The sequence below is a fragment of the Leptonychotes weddellii genome, chromosome 15 (assembly GCF_054177405.1).
Source record: "Leptonychotes weddellii isolate Sample4059 chromosome 15, ASM5417740v2, whole genome shotgun sequence".
NCBI classification, from domain to species: Eukaryota; Metazoa; Chordata; class Mammalia; order Carnivora; family Phocidae; genus Leptonychotes; species Leptonychotes weddellii.
Window position 1 is genome coordinate 11,779,747 of NC_138383.1, and position 22,624 is coordinate 11,802,370.

Here is a 22,624-nt window from a genome sequence, read left to right on the forward strand (position 1 = left end):
AGTTGGCCATGGCCAGACACACTGAGCCACCCGGCAATTTCCTCCCTCAGAGTGAAAACAGCCTCAGAGTGAGCAGACACCTCTTGATCATTCCAGGATGTGGAGACAGTTCCTGCGTAAAAACAAACAAATCACCTGTCATACCCCGTTATTTCAGAGGACAGCTCTACTCTGACGAAGTGGATTCACACTTGGAGATTCAGGTCCTTACTGTGACCCGGATCTCTCTTGCCTGTGCAGTGTGTTTCTGTCATTGTGATTAGGGTTTGTCGTCCCAGGGAGAAATAATATACATAGCGTGGGGCTCTATTTCACAACGTGCAGAAGGAGCTGGGTGCTGGCACAAAGCTCAGATGGGGCTGGAGAGGGAAAGGGCCGGGGTGGGGGTGGGGGGAAGAAGAAGAAAAAGGGGGAAGCCTTCACCTCCCTGGATCCCCTCCTGGCCGGTAAATCACGGCCCCTCCCACCTGCAGTGAGCGCTGTCCCATCTTCAGAAGGACTGCCATCCCTCCTGCCTGCTGGGCAGCACAGCTCCCACCTTGTCGCTGCAGGGACACAGCCCGGTGGAGAGGTTAAGCTCCAGGCTGCCTGGGTTCAAATCCCAGCTCCGCCACCTCCTAGCTATAAGGCCATGGGCCACTTAGCTCACCTCAGTTTCTCCATCTCTGAAATGGGGGCGATAAAAAATACCAGCCTCCTAGGGCTGCTGGGGGCACTGAACGAAGCAATATAAAACATGGACTGAACAGCGCTTGGCTGGGCAAAGTGTTGCTGCTGCCATTATCCTCGGCACCCTCCCTCTGCCCGCCCCCAGGTACTGGGAAGAAGAAACACGGCTGTTTTCGGAGAAGCCATTGCCAAGTTAAGACGAACCCTTCGTCATGTTCTCTGAGTCCCCCGCAGGCCCCGGGGTTGGGAGATCCAGTTGTGCATTAGAAGCATAGCGCCCCCGACGCCCCCCAAGCCCCCCATGCCCCCTCGCATGCAGCAATGAAGGTCGTTGAGGAGCAGGGTTGGGAGGTGTCAATGAAGCCTCTTGTCTTTGTGTTGGTGCTTTGTGTTGTTTCCTGTGCCTTCTGCTATGGGTCTTGGGACAAGAAACACAGATGATGCTACCTGAAAATGTCACCTGTCTGTCGGATCTCCGCCCTGACCCAGGCAGTGAAACTGGAGTGCCATCACTCACACCTCTTTGCAGAGTGGCATTGCTTGCTTGCTCAGGAACTAATCTTCACTTTGTGGCTTTTTCTGAAAATAGACCTGTCATTCATCAGTCCGTGGCTGGCCCCCAGGGGCCATGTCTCTGTGTTTTGACACACTGGGAAGAAGCAGGCAGGCAGGACAGTCCGTGACTCTCGCCAGTGGCCCTGGGTGGGCAGCCAGATCTGCACAGAGCTGGTGGCCGGGGTTGCAGGATGCAGCCATGGTCTCATCTCTCGCTGGGGGTATTCCTTTTGTAACCCACATTCCACCACCCCACCCCCCGCTCCCCGCCCAGGCCCCAGCAGCCTGTAAGTACTGGTAGGATCACAGTAATTGAAAGAAATTTAAATTTTACTAGCTCTTCCCAGCTTATTGACACAAGACCCCCATCCACCTCCAGGCATCTGAGCCATACACACCCTCCCCCAAAGCTCCTCCTCCAGGGCCCCTCCTGCTCTGGAGACCAGCTCTTATAGCAAAGGTGCATGGACCGCTTGGCCATGTCCCCCCGAGGGCAGTGGGGACCACCCCCCACCCAGCTCATTTATGCCCCTTTGCTTCATCTGCTTGCTTCCTGTTGTAAGAATCTCTCTTCCGGTGGGACAGCAGCTGCTAAGCTCTGATGATGCTGCCATCCCTAGAGGAAGGGAGGTCTCCCCACTCAGGAGGAGGCAGGGAGTGTCAGTCCATTTTACAGATGAAGAAGCTGAGGCCTCGGAGAAGTCAGCAGTGCCATAACTGGTATTCCAGCCCACGTCTGGTGGACATGCTCCTCGCCATTTGCTTCCCTGTCAGCCAGTTGCCCTGGGATGGGGGGGAGGCAGATTGGGGGGACAGAGAGCAGCCCAGAGCAGTGCAGCTACCACCAGCCTGGGAAGCAGGTGTCCCACTGAGCTATAATTAGGTCCTTCTGTTTTTAAAAACGGGTGTGGTTTTAAAACGCTCAGTGAAGATACGGTGAAATCAATGGTTGTGGAAATTTGGTGCTAAATTTAATTGCATTCAACCCCACTTTCAAAATGCTTGCTGCTGTCCATTAGAGACGTTTTAGAATTTAAAAAAAAAAAAATTGAGTAATTGAGCAAACGTATCTAGTATTTTGGGGGGAAGGATCCTTTTGTTTGTCTATGTTGACTTCCATGAGGATGCAGGGTCAAGCCTCCTTTGCCAGGTGCCAAGTCCTGCTCACCTCTCCGGCAGCCGCTGGACAGGGGTGGAAGGAAGGGTCTGGAACTTTCCCCAGGGCTGTAGGCTTTATTGCCAGTTATGGTTTGGTTGAGGGTTTTTGGTTTTGTTTTTGTTTTTCAGTTGATTTCAGGAGCTGCTGTTCTGTGATCATTTAGCTCCACTTCCATTTCCCCAGTGGGCTTTTTCATTGAATTTCCCAGATTGTTTCTACCTTTCAGATAAACACAGAGGCTCCCCCGGGCCACTCCCTGTTCCCTCGCAGCCCTCCCTGCCTCCTTTTCCCTGCTTCTTGCCAAGTCTGAGCTCAGTCGAAGGGCTGGGGGGAGATTCAGGAATCCTAGGTCTAGAACCGTTGAGATGTTGTTTTCAAGACATGAAGCATGCAGAGACTAAAACATACTTCTGGCCCATACTGTGGGCATTTCTCACAGGCCTGGCTTTCATGTTAGAGATGTAGAGTCATCTGTAAAGGTAGAGCTGGGAAGATACAATCTGTGTCTCCTTTGAGCATTTGTCAGAGTTTTACCTCTGCAGGGTGGACTAGGAACCTTAGGCATATCTCTACTAAAAGAGCCCAGTCCAAATGCAATGGCTCCGGAAAATAAAACACCACAAGAGGGCAGTCAAGACTTGCAAATAAAAGATTTCCAGGAAAAGTTGCACACAGAAGATCCTTAGGAACTTGTGACTCTTATCTCTTTACGTTTTTGATGGACCAGAAGATGGGATCACCACTTTACGTTCCCAGTTGTTACTTGGTTTTATGGAATGACAAGGTGCCAAGAAGGCAAGAAGTCCAGGCTTTCTCTAGGTCTGAGGGACTCCTGTGGTCTGTTCTGGCCTGCCTGGGCCCCAGCCCATTCACATCCACCCTGCTTTCTTAGCAGCAGAGGCCTCCCCACTTCTAAGCAATTGAGCCGACTGTCCGTAAAACCATTGACTTTGACAGCTTCCAGGAGTTTCCGGGCTCCTGACCCTGCCACAGCTGACTCATAAAGCCAGGGCAGTATTAACCCCAAAGGGGGACATTCCAGGCAGCAGAAGGATTAGAGGTTTCACAAAAGTACTAAGTAACCAAGAGCATTCTAACCGTACTATGCCTTGGCCACGTCCCCTCACACGGTGCCTTCCGGAAGGCTCCAGACCAATGTGTGCCGTCGGCCCCCTGGCGAGAGACCGTCTTTTTTTGGCAAAGGGAAGAATTGAGGGCAAGTTTTCGGACCTCGGATCCTCACCAAAGTCTGGAGTCTCAGCAGCGGGGGGAGGACTAAGGGCAGTAGCCTTCCCAGGATCGGTTTATCAGGCGAGACAAGTGCTTCAGCCTGATAACCCGTGGATACCCCTGATACCCGAGACAGCAGTTAGGGGACAGAGCTGGGAAATGAGGGAGAACAAGGCTGGCTGTAAAGGTCCTAGGGGTGTGTGATACTCAGGACAGAAAGAACCAAGCACTTTGCCTTTCCCACGTTGGGCCTGGTGCGGATGTTTCTCCGGAGAGGGCGGCACAGTTGCCATGACAACAGGCCAGCCGCCTCCCTGTGAATTCGTTCAGCGGTGGTGACAGCCTAAGTGGATGTGCCCATAAAAATATTTCTTTTTTTTTTTTTTAAAGATTTTTATTTATTTATTTGACAGAGACACAGCGAGAGCAGGAACACAAGCAGGGGGAGTGGGAGAGGGAGAAGCAGGCTTCCCGCCGAGCAGGGAGCCCGATGTGGGGCTCGAACCCAGGACCCTGGGATCACGACCCGAGCCGAAGGCAGACGCTCAACGACGGAGCCACCCAGGCGCCCCTATAAATATTTCTTATTAAGAAAATGACTCAGTGTGGTTTCCCTTACATTTCTGCCCTACCGAATAAGCACTTCCTTCAGCACGTTGTGAGTCTGCACAACGGCGTGTCCCCGCAACGGCGTGTCCCCGTCCCAGTTAGCACATCGGGCACCGTGGAAGAGAGTGGATGGTTCACGTGCATTCGAGGTTCTTCATTGTTGCCGTTCCGGTGGGTTAACAAGGAGACACAGGCGTGCTGTTTACATCTAACCACAGTGATACAGGGCGAGGGTAGGCAAACGGCAGCCCACAGGCCAAAATCCAGCTACTGCGGGTTTTTGTAAATAAGATTTTATTGGAACGTAGCCACGCTCCTTCACTCACCCGTGTGACTTTCACACTCCAATGGCAGAATTGGGTTGTTAAAACAGAGACCATCTTTGGCTGACAAAGCTGAATATTACCCATCCCTTTACAGAAGACATTGGCCTACCCTTGCTACAGGAGGATGAGCACTGGATTCAAAGATCAGAGGTCTGGATTCAGAGCCCAGGGACGAAGACGGAGTTAGACACATCAGTTAGCCAGTTGCCACGTCTGTAATGTGGGTGACCTGGGTTAGCTTATCTCCAGCTTCCTTCTAAATACAAAAAGCTCTGTCACTCTTGTGCTGTTGGTCCAACATTACATCTCAGGGGAACGATCCTCTGCCAGATGATCCGGGGTCCTGTTTCAAGGACCAGTATCAAGGAAAGTAACATCCTTCTCTTTCCCCCTACCCCCGCCCCCAGTACTGTCTCAGTGGCTCAGTAGCCATGGGTAGTGGAGTTAGCTCTCTAGACCTCCGTGTCTTCACCTAACCAAAGGCAGGGCAGACCTTCCCAAGGACCCTTCTGCTGCTGACAGTCCCTGGGTCTGAGAACTCCTTGCAGAAGAATGAATGATGCACACCTGTGATTTGCCAGCCACCGCTGATCCCCAGTGCCAGGAGAAAACTCGTCAGCAGGTGTTGGCATACTTGTACGAGAGGAATCATCTAGCCGCATGCCTCCAGGTTATAGTTGTAGGTTGGATTACCGAATCTGAAGGGGGGTGTAAAAAAAAAAAAAAAAAGTACTTATCAGATATTCCTACTACGAAATCAGGCACAAGACCTGAAAGAAACCAAGATCCTGCCTTCAGGAATCAGGCTGTCTTGACTCTTTGGGTTCCCCTTTTCTGTCCCACATTCATGGTCAGATTAAAGCGTCTGGCCTTGGGTACCAACCTTTGCCATGTCCCTCTTGACTCGGCCAGTTCCACGTCAGGAATCCATCCTAGGGAGACCGGGGATGTGCACGGAGATTTGGAATACAAAATTGTTCATCTGTTATTGTTCATGTGTTATTGAAAACTGAAAATTGGAAACAATGTAGCTGTCCAACAATAGGGGAAAGGCTAAATACACTGTGGTAGAGCCACACTGTGGGGTATGATGCAGTCACTAAAATCATGTGGCGGCAGAGTGCCTCCCAAGAAAAAGTTTACAACATACTAAGGCATAAAGCAGGTTGCAAACGGTGTAATTCTGTTTATGTCAAAGAAGAAAACGTGAAAACCTTTAGAAGGATATACAGCAAAACGTTAACAGTGATTCTCTCTGGGCGTTGAAACTATGGGTATTTTAAGTTGTCTTATTTATTTATTTAGTTATTATTTATTTATTTATCCATCCATGCCTGTGAAATGTACTACTATGCTCACAAGAAGCAGCATTGTTGTAGAAATTCTTTAAAGGCAGTAACTCTGCCTTTTAAAAAAGCTTGTATGAGAAGTAATTGTCTTTCCCGGTGCACACGTGCATCCATGAAAGGATTCGAGGAGCACCATGCCCCAGACTCTCTCCTGGGCCCTGGACATACGTCAGTGAGCAGAACAGATAAGGCCCCTATGCTCCTTGCCATGGAGGGAGACAGGGAAATAGATGATAGTGAGAATCCACGCCACGGGAAGGGGAGGACAGGGTGCCCTGTTGAAGCCTCAGCATTAAAGCATCTCCCGAGCAGAGATGGGAGGGTGTCTTGTTCCTGTCTGAGTCAGAGGGAGCAGAGAGTGCAAAGGCCCTCAGAAGGCAAGCATGCTTGACATGTTCCAGAAGACAAAAAATTATTTAGCCAGAGAACAGCAGGCGTTTTATTTACTCTGTGTTACCCAGGAGCCTGGGGTGCCCGTGAGGTCCCATCGTCTTAACCTGTTGCCCGGTTACTGAGTAGGGAGTAATAGATGTCGTGACTCGGGGCTGTTAGAAATACACCGGCCATATTCCGCTAACAGTATCATTGAAAAGGCTTTCAGTTCCCTTGTGGTTTTCTCCTGAAACCACTTGATTTAACGTATGTTGCAGTGGGTGCAGGTGAATATGTCACCTTAGGGCTAAGACGCGATGCTAAGGTCCTTGTTTATATATAGCAGAGATAGACCTGTTTATGGAACAGCACCAGAACGCCATCAGTCCTACACTGTCAAAATTGTTCGGAGAAGCCCTGAATACAGGGCACTTTCGTTGTAGAGAAGAGATTATGGAAGAAATCCACAATTATTCATTTGCTCCTATAGTTGGTCATTGTTGATGTGTCTGCCCTTGGAATCTTAGAAGTAGAAACTTCTATTGTCAGATTCCTCTCTTTACACCTTGCAAAACGTCTTTGATAAATATATTCATCAAAGCCATATTTTCTGTTCTGCTGGGAGATATAATATTATTGAAGACACAGTCACAAAATAGGTACAAATGGACACATTTACAATGGAATAAGTTGAAGCATTACAGCATACTTCGGAGGGTTACCCAGAGGCTCCATAATTATAGAATAGATCCACCGGGAGACTTGGAATTATGGTTAACTCTCTACTTCCTTACTGTAGAGAAACCTTTAGGCTTGGATTCCTACTGAGGTTAAGTTAGCACCTCTTGGAAGGATTGCTAGTCAAGGTGTTACTGTATTGGGGGCTGGTTTTTGTGACTGTACACTTCCCCATGTCTTTATTGTCTGTCTGTTTTCCCACATACCAAAGCTAGAGCATAATCATTATGCAAAATTCACAGATTGCAGACTGTCTATGGTATTATGTTAAACCGATTGGAATTGGCAGTACTATAGGTCAGATCATCCTAGCTCAGCAGCAGCAAATGGTCCAGCCTAATAGAGAGTTGACATCTGTTGCAATCCTATCCCTCATAGACACCCAGCGCCATAGTTTGGCAGATCCAGCTCTCAGTTTTCATTTGAAACCCACCCGCCTAATAATGAGCTGCATGTGGATAGCCTCTGAACACACACACGGACAGCTCCTGAGACAAAGGTATTTAACACACATCCACACTTCAACCCCAACCTGGGAGAATTTGGATTTGCAATAGTCAGATTCACTTTGTATGATGTGCTTTACAGAAACTCGCCAAGGGAGTCCTTGAAATTTGTGAACACCTTCGATGATTGCAGACTCTTAGGACTTTGGGGGAATGTATCTGGGTCATAAAATGAGATGCGTGTTGGTTATTAGGAAATTTTCCAGTGGGGAGAGCACCCTAAGTCAAGGTCTTTTCCTGCACGGTCCTAGCCCCTGAGGGAGCTACGGAAGATGCTCCAGAAATCGGAGAGCAGCTAGAGCTGAGACCCAGTTCCTCTCCTACCTCACCGGGAGGGCACGGAAGCGGGGAAGCCCACAGGGGATCTGCCTCGGCCTCCCCACGGGTCCTGAGCTCCTGCAGAGCCTGTCTGCAGGCTTGACACATATCCATAATCACAGGACCATGAGTCAGCCTGGCAGAACCCTGACCCAGGTGACTTGCAGCTGCTCACAGAGGCCTTCAATCCATAGGCAGGGAGCAAGTGGAGGCCAAGAGCCTGAGGGAAGTACACCTTCTCCTTCCTGGGGCAAAGAAAAGAAGACCCCGGTAAAGGATGTGATGGGAGGCTCTGCGCTGGGGGCTCTTGCAAAGGATTCCTCATTTCAGCTTCAGCATAGCCCAGGGATACAGAGGTCTTGGTACTACTATATTATGGATGAGCAATCTGACGCTGAGAGAGGCCATATCATCTGCCCAGAGTCACACAGCAAAAATGGGTAAAGCCAGGATTTGATCTAAACTCTCTGGAACCAAAGTCTGGAGCTCTTTCCAGAACTTGCCATTGATTTTATATGATAACTGAAGATTGTTGCAGGTAGAAAAGGTCCCAGGGACTCTGAAGGGACTTTGAACTTGGAGAAACATTCTGACTTCGACTAGCACATCTGAAACGTGCACAGGACTCACTTGAGGATCTTGTTAAAACTGCAAGTTCCCGTTCCGTAGATCTGGGGTGGGGCCCAGGAATCTGCATTCCTGACCAGCCTCCAGGCGGTGCTGGTACAGCTGATCCGCAAACCACACGTTGAATAACAGGGACATAGACCACAGCACCTTTTAACTGCAGGTTCTCCGGAGGAAAGGCTACATCATATTGATCTGACTTCCCCAGCATCTGGCCCAGTGTTTGGGGCACGACAGACACACAGAATGGTCTAAATTTACCCACAAGGACCCATGAGTTGAATCAAAATGTGTCCTGAGCAAGAACTCAAGATGTGGGATTTATCAGCAAGGAGCATGACCAGCAGGCTCATATGCGCTTCCAGCTCCAGCCCCAGTCAGTTCTCTGCTCCCTCCTCTGATGCCAGGCTTCGGAGACATTCTGCGTCTCCTCTCTGGGTGTGAATTGCCCTTTGTGCACACAGCCCAGGAGGGCGTCTGGCCATGCAGGGCGTGTCTGCATTGCTATAGGAAAGGATGTTGACCTGCTTATTCTGAGGCCTCCTTGGGTCTGCTGAAATTTCTGCAGTTAGGCCATCGGCTTCAGCTTTATCCCTGGACATATATTGATTTTATTTGCACTCCTGGCGAAGTCTGAATTACATTCATGACAGCCAGTTATGCCAACGATGCACAAGCTGAGAAGGGAGGGCTCCGTCCTGCCAGGAGACCAGTTGCCAAACAACCCACTCAAAAGCTCAAAGAAAGGAACCGTCAATGCAAAGCCTCACTGTTGGTCTTCCGTGGATTCCAGTGAAGTCCAGGGCAGTCAGGACTTCTCACCGGAGGAACGTCCTTTCAGAGAAACTTCTGAGTTTCAGCTCACTGGCCCAGCTAACTAGTCTAGCGTGGCCTCTGGGGAGGGTCACTGTGTGGCCAACCTCCCTAAAGGCAGAGGTGCCCTCACAGCCTTTGTCTGTGGCTGTCCCAGCGTGACCGGTAATTGCTTGAGGGAAGGAGTTCCGATTATATTTGAACATCCAAATGCACGTTGTCCAGGGCCCACCCTCTGAAATGACATACCTGGTAACAGCCACTTTTCTGTATTAACGTTGGGCAGTTGGCTGGCTGGTATTGGCTACCAGCGGACTGTACCATTCGTGATTTGGCCTCTTCAGATTCTGTTGTAGGACGGAATGAAGACATATGATTTTGAATGAATGAATGAATCAATCAGTCAATGAGATATTCAGCGAATGTGCAATTATGTACCCAGCACAGTGCTTGACCTAAAGACACAAAGTAAGGACCATCTTACTCTGCCTTCCAGGACCTCACAGTCTAATGAGAAAGATCAGCAAATCCTCAGAAAATGTTCATCTGTTGGTTTAGGTTCCCCAGATCAGTCAACTCTGCCACAGGGTTTTGAGAGCAAGGAGTTCGTTCGGGAAGTGATCCCAAAAGACCTGGGCAGGGTGGGGGTGGGGGGGAGGAGCAGGGATGTGACCCAGGGAAGGGAGGAAGCCAGCTAAGATCAGGGCATGGTAGTTCAGATGGTACCAATGCTGGACACACTGGAGCTCAGTCCTGCTGGGGAGCTAGGGAGACGGCATGCAATCCACTTTCTTGTGCGGCCAGTCGAGGCCACGACTTCCTGGGGCAGCAACATGGGCATTTCAGGCTTGCTGTGCAGGCGCGGCCCCAACAGAACCCGCGGACAGCCTCCGATGTGCACAGGGGTGCAGAGCCAAAAGCTCAGGGGATGTGGGCGGGTCATAGACAATGTCTGCCACAGGTTGGAAATCCCAGGAGGGAGGAGGCATCAAGAAGATGAGGGTGGTGCTTAAGCTGGATTTGGTGGATGAGCAAGATAGCAAGGCCCCATGGGAAGAGCGACCAAAGACTGGAGGCTGGAACAGAGGGGCTGGGGGAGTCGTGGGACCAAGGTCGGAGACAGAACTGACAGCCAAGGGTCTCTTCCTCATCCTTTGTGACAACTCGGCCTTTTTCTGTCCAGCGGATAGGAAGCCAGGGAAGCACAACAGCGTCCCTCCAGGGAATACACTGAAAGGGAGGTCACAGGAGTTGGGGACACTAGAGGTGGGGCCACCTCAGAGAGGTGGTAAAGGAGCCCCAGAGAAGAGGCTAGAGTCTGGACCTAACCTGCAGGTAGATTTGGCACGACCTGTTCATAGATTGGCTGTACAGTGTGATCGGAAGAGGCATTAAACAGATACACCATAAATATTCACAAGTTGCCCTATGCGGTGCTCTTGAGAGCAGGGCCATGGGGGGGAGAATGGCAGCCAGTCTTTGGGGAGGGGTCCTCTGGAGAGATGGCAAGCAAGCTAAAGCCTGCAGGCAGGGAGAAGTCAGCCCGGGAGGGGGTGGGGGACTGCACTCCCACAGCATGGGGGGAGGGGGAGGCAGGGTGGAGGGGCCAAGGATGAGAATCAGGAGGCAGAGGCTGCCTGAACGCAGACTGGAGGTGGAGGCCGTGTAGAGCACCCTCCTGGCGGTCGTTTGCTCCCCGCCACCCCCAGCTGCACAGCTGCTAGGCTAGCCACTGGCTGTCTCCTCCAGCTGTGCTACTGATTAGACCCAGGGTGAGCGAAGGACTTGCCAGAGTCGGGCCCGGACCACTGAGGTTTTGCTCTCATGGAAGAGCTGCTTTTGCAAACTCCGTACTTCATGCCATCCGGCAGCTGGGCCCTGCAGTGGCAGCGTGGGAATGACTCCAGAAGCATATTGTGCAGCGGAAATGTGGAAGCCACGTGTCTCTGGTCAGAAGGCTAGCTGCACGAAGCCCCCCGGGCTACTCCTATCTCAGGGCTGCCAGGAGCTGGGGAGAACTCCATCTCGCCCCCTGGGTCAGGCCACTTTCTAGCCTGCCCCCTGATGGAGAATGAGGTCAGTGTAGCAGCCGGGCCCATCTCCTTCCAAACCATCCCCCTGCTCTGCCAGCCACATGGAACCCAACTCTGCTTCTGGCTCCAGAGACATGAGAATGGAATCTGCCCGGGGCAGGGCAAGAAGCCTGTGTCCTTCCTCCCTCCGGCTTCCCCTCCCCGGAGTAGGAGACTCCTTTGTCTACATTCCGCCCAAACCTCACGGATTGATTTCAGAGCGGAATCTAAGATCCTCCTGCAGTCGGATTCAGAAGTACTCAAATGCGAAAATGCTTTTCTTGCATTTACATCCCTTTGGGGACAATCTTTTCCCTGTAACTGGACTAAGGACATAGCACAAAACTCGGAGTCTTTGCTCCGTATGGCCCCCAGTGAGGGCAGTGTCTGTCCAGAGGTCACTCCGTGGGCTGCTGTCTCTGCTGTCTGTGGTGCTGAAGTGTCAAAGGAGGAAGGAGCTGGGACTCTAGGAATTCACGAGTCTGGAGCCTCTGGTTAGGAGCCCCGTGCTTTAGATGGAAGCTGGATGTTCGTGGGCAGCCCCAGCCCGATCACAGCCTCACCCAGGTGAAGACGCTCTTTGACTGTTTCAAGCCCCTCAGAGCACTGAGTCCGCCTTTTCAGAATTTACTGTGAAGTTCCCGACAAAATAAAATCAGTCTCCTCGTGCCTCTTTCTGATAATGTTTCTTTTTAAAAATCAAAGGAACAGAAAAGAGTGGCGTTGTGGGTATTCTCATCTCACACTTGAACTTCCTGATTGTTCATTGCAATTTCGACGACACACACCAGAAAGTTTATCAACTTGGAATCATTCCTGAGACATATGTTTGGAGTGAAAGAGGACTTCTGCTATCCGCCACCTCCGTTTTGATCCCAGTCTCTACCTTCTAATTGATTAAGTTCTCCTTTCCAGCTTCTCCCTTAACTCAGGCAAAGCATCCCATGATGGGGACTAAAACTACCCTCTCCGGCAATAAGGAATGCCCCGAGCCAGCAAGACCCCATGTGATTGACCCCAAGACAGCGATCAACTTGACCTTCACTGCCCAGCTGCATGCATGTACCCACTGGCCTCTGCCCAACATTTTCCTTACATAATCCTGGGAGTGCTTTCAGCACTTTGGAGACAGTCTCTGAGACACTAGTCCGCTGTCTTCCTGGCGCTGGCCTCCCTGAAATAAACTACTTTCTCATTTCACCAGCCATCATTTGTCTGCCTTTGGACTTTGTCAGCGGCGAGGGGTCGAACCTGGTCTGTTTGGGACCCCGGAGCCAGGTGCTCCTGCATTCCTGCTTCCTGGCTTCCAGAGGACGGGGCTGGTCCTGCAGTTGAGGGGGGTCCTGATGTAACACTAGTGGTTTATGTCTTGGCTCTTTCTCACAAGTTTGTCTGGACATTACTTCCATCCTCTGTCAAAGGGGAGGCCAATTTATGTATCACTGCAGTTCAGGTTTTTGTCTTTAAAGAGTGTCGGTGTATCCAGTGACCCCCAGGTTCATGTGTGTGTCCCACCGGGCACTGCCGATAGAGGTATATAGGACAGCTGTATTAAATACTTTCCTGGAAGCAAAAATGTGAGGGCCGTCTTTCCCCCGTGGCTTAAGATCTCTGCAGAAAAGTTGGGGCCATCTTTCCTCCATGTCTTAATGTCTCTGCCCACGTGGCTATGCTTAGTTCATCTGAATACGCACGTAGGCCATGAGGTTTGATCCTTACTGAAACATGTTATTTTTATCACAGAAAAGCATCACCTAACAGCACAGCATCTGATGAACACATTCAAGCTTCATTTCCTTATTCAGCCAGAATGTAGAGCACACGCCCTGTGCTAAGCACTATGTGAGGCCTGGGGATCCAGAGACGGCTGGATCCCATAATGCAAAACCTCTTCCACAGAGCCTGGCACAAGGTGGGGACGAAGGGACACTGTTGCTCTAAGGGAGTATGGGTGATTCCTCAGAAGCTGCCTCTGCTGCTAAAGAAAACATGTCAGATCCCCCATCTTCCCCCAGGAGAGTGCTCTGGTCACGTAGTAAAGCCCAGGATGCCTTCTTTACGTCCTACACCTTTTTGGTAACCACATTGACTTGAGTGTTGTCCTGGCACCTACTCGGAAACTCAAAGCTGCACTTAGGTCTGCTGCATTGGGGAAGGGCAGGGGGTGTACCTCATCATTCAGAATGTATCCAAAGCCACAGTCTTTGCCCTTGGGCTCAGTCGGGCTCAGGGCTGTGGTTTTGGCAATTGAGCCACACTGCAGGACCCTGGCCTTTTCAGCAGCTGACATGTCCAGCAACTGTGCCCTCACCGTCGGGCAGATGTTCTCCATGCAGAGTCTGGGGGGAGATTCTTCCTGGGCTCCTTTGCTGACCTTTGAGACCTTCCCACGTGATCCCATTAGCCTTTCCTTTTCAGCGGAGCCTCCTTGCTCTCCTCAACCTTTGACCCGAGACTCTAACTCTTCAGTCAGAGTAATGAGGGTGTAGTTTCTCCAGCACTGTGTGTAGCGTGAGCCTGGTTTATAAAAATGCCTTCTGGTAACTGACAGGTCACTGACCAGGGATGCTTCAGGTTCAAAGGGTGCTGCCATGTTTTGTGTGAACCCAGGTTCTCATGCATATCACCATTTTCCTGAGTTCAACTCTTAACTTAAAAAAAAAAAAAAAAAAAGAACCCTATGTTCTTCTTACTGTGCCTTTTAAAGTAGCAATAAATCATCCCTAAGCTTGCCGGTTAAGAGTTTCCTCTCCAGGGGCACCTGGGTGGCTCAGTTGGTTAAAGCAACTGCCTTCGGCTCAGGTCATGATCCCGGAGTCCCAGGATCGAGTCCCGCATCGGGCTCCCTGCTCAGCGGGGAGCCTGCTTCTCCCTCTGACCCTCCCCACTCTCATGCTCTATCTCATTCTCTCTCTCAAATAAATAAATAAAAATCTTTAAAAAAAAAAAAAAAAGTTTCCTCTCCAGGGAACCCCTTTTTGCTAGGATCCAAGTTTCCTTTATGCAGATGAATCAAATTGGAAAATCTACAAATTAGAAAAGCATCAGTGCACAGTTTATTTCTTGTATTATGTTAGCCATTGTGAAACACCCATTTTCCCCAAGAAGTTAACTTCTAAGTCCTAGAATGAGAATCAGCCTGACTTGGTTAACTATGTAAAGAGTTGTCTCTTGATAGGTAAGGGCAATTTTTTTTTTTTTTTTGCTACTGTGCAAATATTGCCCTTAGGGTAAATATAGCCACTGACTTTTGAATAAATATTTCATCACCCTGTGATTTCTTTTCTTGCCCCCATCCCACCTCCCACCTCCCAGCTGCCCTCAAGCTTAGTTAAATGCTTTCTATCACTCTTTTTCCTGGGAAAAATGACTCATCGAGTTCACGCGTGTGCTTGTTGTTTAGAAAGCCAAGCTTGGCCCTGCTGGTAACAAAGTAATCAGTCCTTCAGAAGACAGGAGACCACCTTCCAACAACCTGGACAGAGTGAAACTCACCGACTTCAATTTCCTCATGGTGCTGGGGAAAGGGAGTTTTGGAAAGGTAAGGGGATGATTTGTCTGTGAGGCGGAGGGGCTTTTTCAGAGACTGCAGGGATCAGTCCTGTGCTCCCTGAGGTTTCCAGAGCCGTCCTTGGGATCTCCCTGTTCTCTGTACTCCTTTCTCAGATGTTCCCCGGCGCCCCACCCACCACTTCATTTCATTAGAAACAATTGTATCCAGAAAGCTACAGCCGGTTCACTGTGTGTCCCCATTTCCGGGTTGAGAACAGAGCCGGTGCTCCAAAATGTTGGTTGAATCAATAATTTTCACAACTAAAAATTAGACGTTGATTTGTAGAACCTATTTGTCTGCATTTGGCTTCTGTGGCCCCAAATCTTACGATAGACCCAGGAAATGATTTCCAATCCTGCCTCTTTCTTTGTCTTGGCTCCCGACTCATGAGAAGTTTTATAAAGGCCAGTCACGTTTTTGCCCAAAGGATGCTCCTGAAAAATGTGCACACTTCAAGGCTAATACCAAGGGCGCGTATATTCCTTCCCATGGCCACCATAGCGCCATCATGTGGTCATAGCCCGCGCAGCGTACAAATCTTCGACAGCTTCTAAATGACACCGTGCTGGAAGAGTGTAATCTGCGCTGATGCGCAAGATTTCAAAATTTGCACATGAAGCGGAACTTTATGAATATATAGCGTAGGCCGACTGAACGGCCACCTGACCAGGTTCTCCCACCCCGCCCCCAGTACCAGACGTACGCTTCTGAAGCTTTCAGCTTGCCTTTCGTCTGCTCCCAGGTGATGCTCGCTGACCGGAAGGGCACAGAGGAACTGTATGCTATCAAAATCCTGAAGAAGGATGTGGTGATTCAAGATGACGACGTGGAGTGCACCATGGTGGAGAAGCGAGTCCTAGCCCTGTTGGACAAGCCCCCGTTCCTGACACAGCTACACTCCTGCTTCCAGACAGTGGTAAGGCCCCCAGGGGTTCATATCTGTGGTGCCGCGCACGGTGTGCTCTCAAGGGCCACCCCTGAAGCCAGGGTTCTAAGCATCTGAATCAACCTTCCTCTAGTAGAGAAGGCTCAAGAAAACCTCTCACTCCTATGCCGCTGGTAAATTTGGGGAGCCCCCTCTCTGGGATGTTCCCTACTTATAGGCTTGGCACTAATTCTGTTTAATTCAGCAAACATTTGTACCAAAGGTACGTTTTATAAGGTACAAATGTACAAAGGTACATTCCTTATACCAGGCCATGTGCTAAGACTTGGGGTTACAACACCAATAAAATAACCCATGGTCCTGGCTTTTGAAGGCCACGGGTCCCGTTGCTAAGCACTGCATTAGAATCCGAGGAAACTTGATCTTATAAAAGAGTGTGTTCTTGTTTACTGCACACAGCAGGCTTGGTAGTCTGGCCTGTTTTGTGCAGTCCATGAGCTCTAAGAAAGGTTGGAGGAGAAAAAGAGAATAATATTTTGTGACATGTGTAAATTAGATGAAATTCACATTTCAGGGTGCGTGAATCATTTTCTTGGAAGACAGCCAGGCTCCTTCATTTTCCTGTCCCCCGCAGTGGGTCTCCTGCGGTGCAGGCAGAGTTGAATCATTGCAAGATCCCCGCAGAGCCTAAAGTATTTGCTGTCTAGCCCTTTACAGAAAGTTTGCCGAGCCCTGTCTTACAGTATAACGAAAAGGAGGACAAGAGGGTTCCGAAGCACCGATCGGCCCATTGTGGGGCCAGGGCCCTGGCATGGAGCTTGCAGGTGGCCCGCAAGAAATATAACCATTTCGAGGGCACCATTGTCAGGCATGCCCAAAGACAGGCTTTCCACCCTCAGCGCCTGCCCTTTTTAAGATGTGACTCAATAATCAGTAGCTATAATTATTACTGTTACGATTATAATTATTTTTAACTTTCTACTGGCCAGAAAATGACTTTCTGTCTTCCATCTCTCTTTAAAAATCTCTTGGGAGGTCCCCCTCCATGCTCTTGGAGCTTAGAATCTCAGAATGACCGTGTAACCGCACAGTGTCGGGGCGGGCCATGGGCTGCAGAGCCAGGCGCCGGCCACTGCATGTCAGCCTGGTGCCGGTGGCATGGCCGGTCCCCTTCTCCCAGCAGCACCTAAATAGTGCCCAGGAGGGAGGAGCAATATGCCAGACGGGGAGCCATGTCTGCAAATCCCAGCCCGGATCCTATCACCCCGGTTACACGGATGAAGCTCCAGGGAGCAGCAAAACACGGAAATAAAGATGGAATTAAAATTCATCACAGGAAAGCTAGAGAAGGAAGCTCCAGGAGCTCTTTCCCCGCTGCTAGCACCAACTTCATTGTTATCTTCCATTCCCCGTGCAGCACTTCAATGTTTAATAACTTCCGCGAAATGGTGACGTTGTCCAGAAGCAAGCAGAGGTTGGCTTTCACCTGGGTGTGCTGTGCTGTGAGCTGCTTGGCTGTTCAACCCCATTTTCCCCCATTTACCCCACTGTAATGTCCTCATAAATATGCAGCTTTATTGGGGCCTATGATGTACGCCCTCCGTGGGGCCGACATTGAGCACACCAGTGACGGAGAAAATAAAAAGCAATACTTGGGCCTATTATGATGCAGAAGCACACTGGATTAGCCTCTCCATGTATAGTCCCCTCCCCCACAGTAAATATCATTGAGCATTTATAATTTAGGAGCCCAGCCTAACTCACGAGATCTGTTTTCAGAAGCTTCTGGTGGAAACGCATGACTACATCACTGGGGTTTTTCTCCCAGATGCTGCGAGCCAGCAACACTCGTTAAAAGTAAATAATTGGCCCATTTGGATTCTTCACACCATCGCTAACTTAGGCATGTCTTAATGTGCAGGAGAAAGGGGAAGAGTGTTGGGAGGCCGTTACTACAATAGGGAGCATATGGAACCAGAAGGGGGCAGCCATGTTGACAGTTAATGACTTTATGCTTCCCAAGGCCCTCATGCAGTAGGGTTTATGACTTCTGTTTCATTTGGGAAGAAAAATTTTGCAGGGCTCCACTGAGCAGATCTGCCAGGGTAGCCCACAGTTTACTAACTGATGAGAAAGCAAAACACAGTCTAGAAGAGTGAAGGAAGCCTCTCGGCCGGTGGCCAAGTCCTGCTCACGTGTCACACCTTCGTCTTCAGGACCGGCTGTATTTCGTCATGGAATACGTCAATGGCGGGGACCTCATGTACCACATTCAGCAAGTAGGAAAATTTAAGGAACCACAAGCAGTGTGAGTATTTTTTTTTAAAGTCCCTTAATTTAGACAGCACACAGGGACTGCTGCTGGGTGAAATACGGAAGTGGGGCTTTGCCCACTTCGGAGCTGAGTACCGTCTCCTCCCAGGGGGCCAACTTCTTGGTTTGGGTCCACCGACCCTTCGGAAGGAGAGGTTCATTCTACTTCCAGTTGGTCGGAGATGCTGGTGTATCCGCCTGTCACCCAATTCCATCCTCATGGATTGAGTCAGCCACTCGTTTTAAACAAACGATTATTGGGCGCCTGGGTGGCTCAGTCGGTTAGGCGACTGCCTTCGGCTCAGGTCGTGATCCCGGAGTCCTGGGATCGAGTCCCACATCGGGCTCCCTGCTCAGCGAGGAGCCTGCTTCTCCCTCGGACCCTCCCCCCTCTCATGTACTCTCTCTCTCATTCTCGCTCTCTCAAATAAATAAATCTTTAAAAAAAAACAAACGATTATTGTACATTCACGACACACACCAGGTGCCGGGAGTGGGAAAGGCTGTCTGCCCTCCGGGAGCTCACCACCTTGACCCGGGGTAGGAGAAGTCACCCAACAATTGTACTGTGTGGCCGTAATGTTAGAGGTGGCACGTGAGCCCTGGTAAAGAGGGGAGTGGGGAAAGAACATCCTCAGGGAATGCCCGAGCCAGCAGGACAGAAGGGGGTGCAGGGGCTCCGGGTGATGAGCCTGATGGAGCCAGCTGAGGACCGTGGAAGGCTTGGCAGGAGGGGGCTTCAATGGGGCTTCACACCATCAGGCCCAGTTTTCACAGAGCCCCGTGACCGAGAGGGGAAGGAAGGACGGGGAGGGGGGAGAGTAGGGACGGGTGCAAGGGGGCTGGTGAAAATCTATATAGAGGAGAAAAAATGGAACCTTCATCAGGTCTTGGCCTTGGAGCCAAAGAAGAGTAAGGGCTTTTGAGAAACATTCTGGAGGAAGAAAAGGGGAACTCAGTGTAGAACAGAGACACCGGACACCTCTTCGGGTGACACCTCATTTTAGGTTTGGGAGTGGGCAGCTGCCAAGGAGGAGATGGTTTGGGGGAGAATCATGAGCAGTGTGGAGGGTTTGATTGGGATGCAGGAGTCAGCAGCAGCCAGGAGAGACACAGCCCATGGAAGGGGGGACCTCGGTACCTGAAAACTCACCCTGTTTTCCAGGGGCCAGGAGGTCACAGGACACATGGCAGAAGCAGATGTATACAAATAGCTATTTCATTTCCCTCGGGGAGGATGCATCGTGGGCATGTACCCCGATTAATCAAGTTAGCAAATGTTCATTGGATCCTGGCCGATGTTCGATTTGAAAGATGAATCTGAAGAACTTTTGGCCTGCATGGGTTGATGTGTCTTAGGGAATACTGGCTGAAGGCAGAAGAGGGAATGCTTTGATAGCAAGCTGAAAAAAATGCAAAAGGGAATTTTTTTTCTTTCTTTTTTTTCATTCTCAGATGTCTTTATTAATCAAACCCACAAACGCCAATCAGATTTTTGTTGTTGAAGGGGGATTTTTTTTCTATTTAGATTTTTACTTTTCAATTTTCAGGAATGCCTGTCTTTATCCCCTGTCTTAACTCTGTTAGTTAGAAAGCATCAAAATGCTTGGGTTGTAAAGTAAAGCTTGGTGACAAAGTTATAAAGAGCAAGTAGCAGAATAACCACCTTACGTTATGAGGTGACATCAAGGTGTCTCATCCAGCACCCTTACGTTGTGTACTTGTGTTGCTAGAAAGTTCTTATTTTAAAAATACAGAAGAGCATGAAAAATCATGTAAAGGTCGCCTGTAATCCCATTGCTTTTCCCTCTCCCATCCCATTCCTCCCCTGGCGGCCCTCAGAGATGCCACACCCCCACCCCTCCCCGTAAGAGTTCAGTCCTTATCACCAGAGGTTGTTCTCTGCTTGTGTAGACGTTGTGTGGATTTTAAGCCTCCCAGGTGTGATGTTTGCACAAACGCAGTCTTGTGGTTTCTCAGACTTCAAAGATTCCTAAATGCTATGCACATTTTAAAACCTCTTTCAGCATTTACTCTGAGTTTATTATGAATTATTTAAAAGGGTAAACTCGAGTATGAATCATGGTGTGTGTCCCATTTATCCCAGCGCTTGGGGTGGGGATGGTAAGGGGGGATGGTGAGGACACCAGCTACAGAGCACATCACACACGCTCCTCCATCATCCAGGGAATCACTGCATTTTCAAACACTAATGCATTCTGTCCGTGAATAGGAAAATAGACATTTTCCCCACTCTTCCCCAGTCCTGACACAGACTATTCTAGCAGCCACTGTTTAAGAGATCGTATTGGAAATTCCCTGTAAGCAGTAAATTAACTGTCCACCGGCCTCAGACAAGAAGTGCTTGTTTCTAGACAGGTAATAAACCTGTCTGTTTGACTTATTAGCTGTGAAGTTCCTCCGGGAGGTGGGAGTGCTAAAATGGCCAAGCGAAGAGCAAAGGGTTTGTCATCTGCAGGGTGATGCTGATCTCTGGTCGTCCCAGGGTCTTACATTCTTTTGCCCCCTTGATGCCTGAGCTGGAGGGTACAAAATATTCAGAAATCCAGAGAGCAAGCCAGCAAGCCTGATGAGCATTTTCTTTTGCAGATTTTATGCAGCAGAGATTTCCATTGGATTGTTCTTTCTTCATAAAAGAGGAATCATTTACAGGTGTGTGTTGAGGCTCTGCAACCAGCAGGGCATCTGGGAGTTTTCCCGGACCCCTGGACCTCCGTGTGCATGTTGATTCTGTGATGGGGACTTAAGACACGTTGTTGAGAACCCTCAAGGTAACAAGAGACCTACCTTTGTCTGCAGCCGGCAGGCAAATCAGAGCCACTTTCCGATCTCTGGACCTCAGAAGATTTTGTATATCTCATTTCTGCTTCCCACAAGAAAACATGCTTTTCTCTCCACTGACAGTTCCTTCCTCTGCCTTTTTTTGTAATGAAGGTCAGGGAGCAATGGAAACCGAATTTCTGTTATAGATGCTCAGCGGGAGAAGAACATGGGGGGAGCTGGGGAGAGGCAGAGGAAAAACTAGTGAATTAAATTCTGCAGGTGGTTAGCAACAGTGAAAGTCTGATGCCAAAGAAAGGGGAATGTCTTCCAGGATTAACTGAAGAGTAAAAGGACCCATGCCACCAGGCAGAATGCAGTGGCCACACGTATGTGACCCAGCGAGGTTGTTCTGAACCTGGGATTTGGCAAACCTGGTTGTGTGATCCCCTTTGTGGGATCCTAGTAAATCAAATGGCTGGGAGCTGCCCCAGACCTGCTAAATTGGAATCTGGTGATTCACATGCTTGGCCAAGGTTGGGGATCGCTAGACCAACCATTTAGGCATTTATTCGGTGTGCATTTATTAAGTACCTACTGTGTCCTAGGCACTACAGTAGGCTCTGGAGATTTCAGAAACAAAAACAAAACCCAGTCATTCCTGGTCCCGGCTCTCCGGACCGTCGTAGTTACCCGTAGGACTCGTAGTTAATACGCCATTGAGGTGGCAGCTAGTCCGAGATCTTTCCGTCTCACTAGCTCCAGAGCAGACCGTGTGATGTCGTGGGAAGGACGCTGATGCTCTCCTGCTTCCTTGCAGGGATCTGAAGTTAGATAATGTCATGCTGGATTCGGAAGGGCATATCAAGATTGCCGATTTTGGGATGTGCAAGGAACACATGATGGATGGAGTCACAACCAGGACCTTCTGTGGGACGCCAGATTACATCGCCCCAGAGGTAGGGACCCCAATTCTCCTTGGTTTCTAGACCAGACCTTTCAAATCACAAATACAGCCCCCTCCATGGGGTATAGAATCATTAGCGAATCACCAAGTCAGTGGCCACAAAATTGGCCAAATTAATAGAGCAAAATAGAAAACAAGTGTGAGAGCTCAGTGCATAGTAAGAGTATGTCTCATTTCGTGGAACTTTGTTTTGTGGACCTGTAAGCTGGGTGTATGGTAGAATGTGTTTCTTACACCGTCATCATCAGAACAATTTAAGCCGCACTGTTGGGCAGAGAAGGGGGGGATAGTGCTTGTAAAAATGCTCTGCATGGGAAAACTGGGTCAAAAGGTGGTTCTGATGATGGCTTTTTAGTAAAATCAGAGTGATCAGTGCCCTAAATGACCCATTGGAATTGATCATGGTGTTTAATCTAGGAAGAACATTCCAGTGTGGTTGTAAGCGGAGTGGTTCCAAGATACGTGATCACAGCGGTGGCCAGACTGCTTCGTCTTTGTTATAACATTCTTTAAAAAATATATATTTATTTATTTGAGAGAGAGCAAGTGAGTGAGCCAGTAGGGAGGGTCAGAAGGAGAGAGAGGATCTCAAGCAGACTCCACGTGGAGCCCGACGCAGGACTTGATCCCACGGCCCTGAGATCATGACCTAAGCCGACATCAAGAGTCAGACACTTAACCGACTGAGCCCCCCAGGCACCCCTGTTATGACAGAGTCTGAGTAATTTTCGTCTTCTTGTGAGCCTTCCTGCGCACCAGTGACTGGGCGGGTTATAACCCT

At 49.6% G+C, this 22,624-nt stretch overlaps 1 protein-coding gene across 2 annotated transcripts in view; it reads left to right on the forward strand.

Annotated features, from left to right (window-relative positions):
* Positions 1-22,624, forward strand: part of LOC115939587 (protein kinase C alpha type) — an 87,799-nt gene that overhangs the window by 18,539 nt on the left and 46,636 nt on the right. For both annotated transcript variants that reach the window (XM_081804651.1, XM_081804652.1), the window contains exons 4-8: positions 14,747-14,884; positions 15,639-15,812; positions 17,999-18,090; positions 20,706-20,768; positions 21,697-21,835. In XM_081804651.1, the coding sequence (XP_081660777.1) occupies positions 14,747-14,884; positions 15,639-15,812; positions 17,999-18,090; positions 20,706-20,768; positions 21,697-21,835 (606 nt within the window). The remainder of the gene's footprint in view (positions 1-14,746; positions 14,885-15,638; positions 15,813-17,998; positions 18,091-20,705; positions 20,769-21,696; positions 21,836-22,624) is intronic.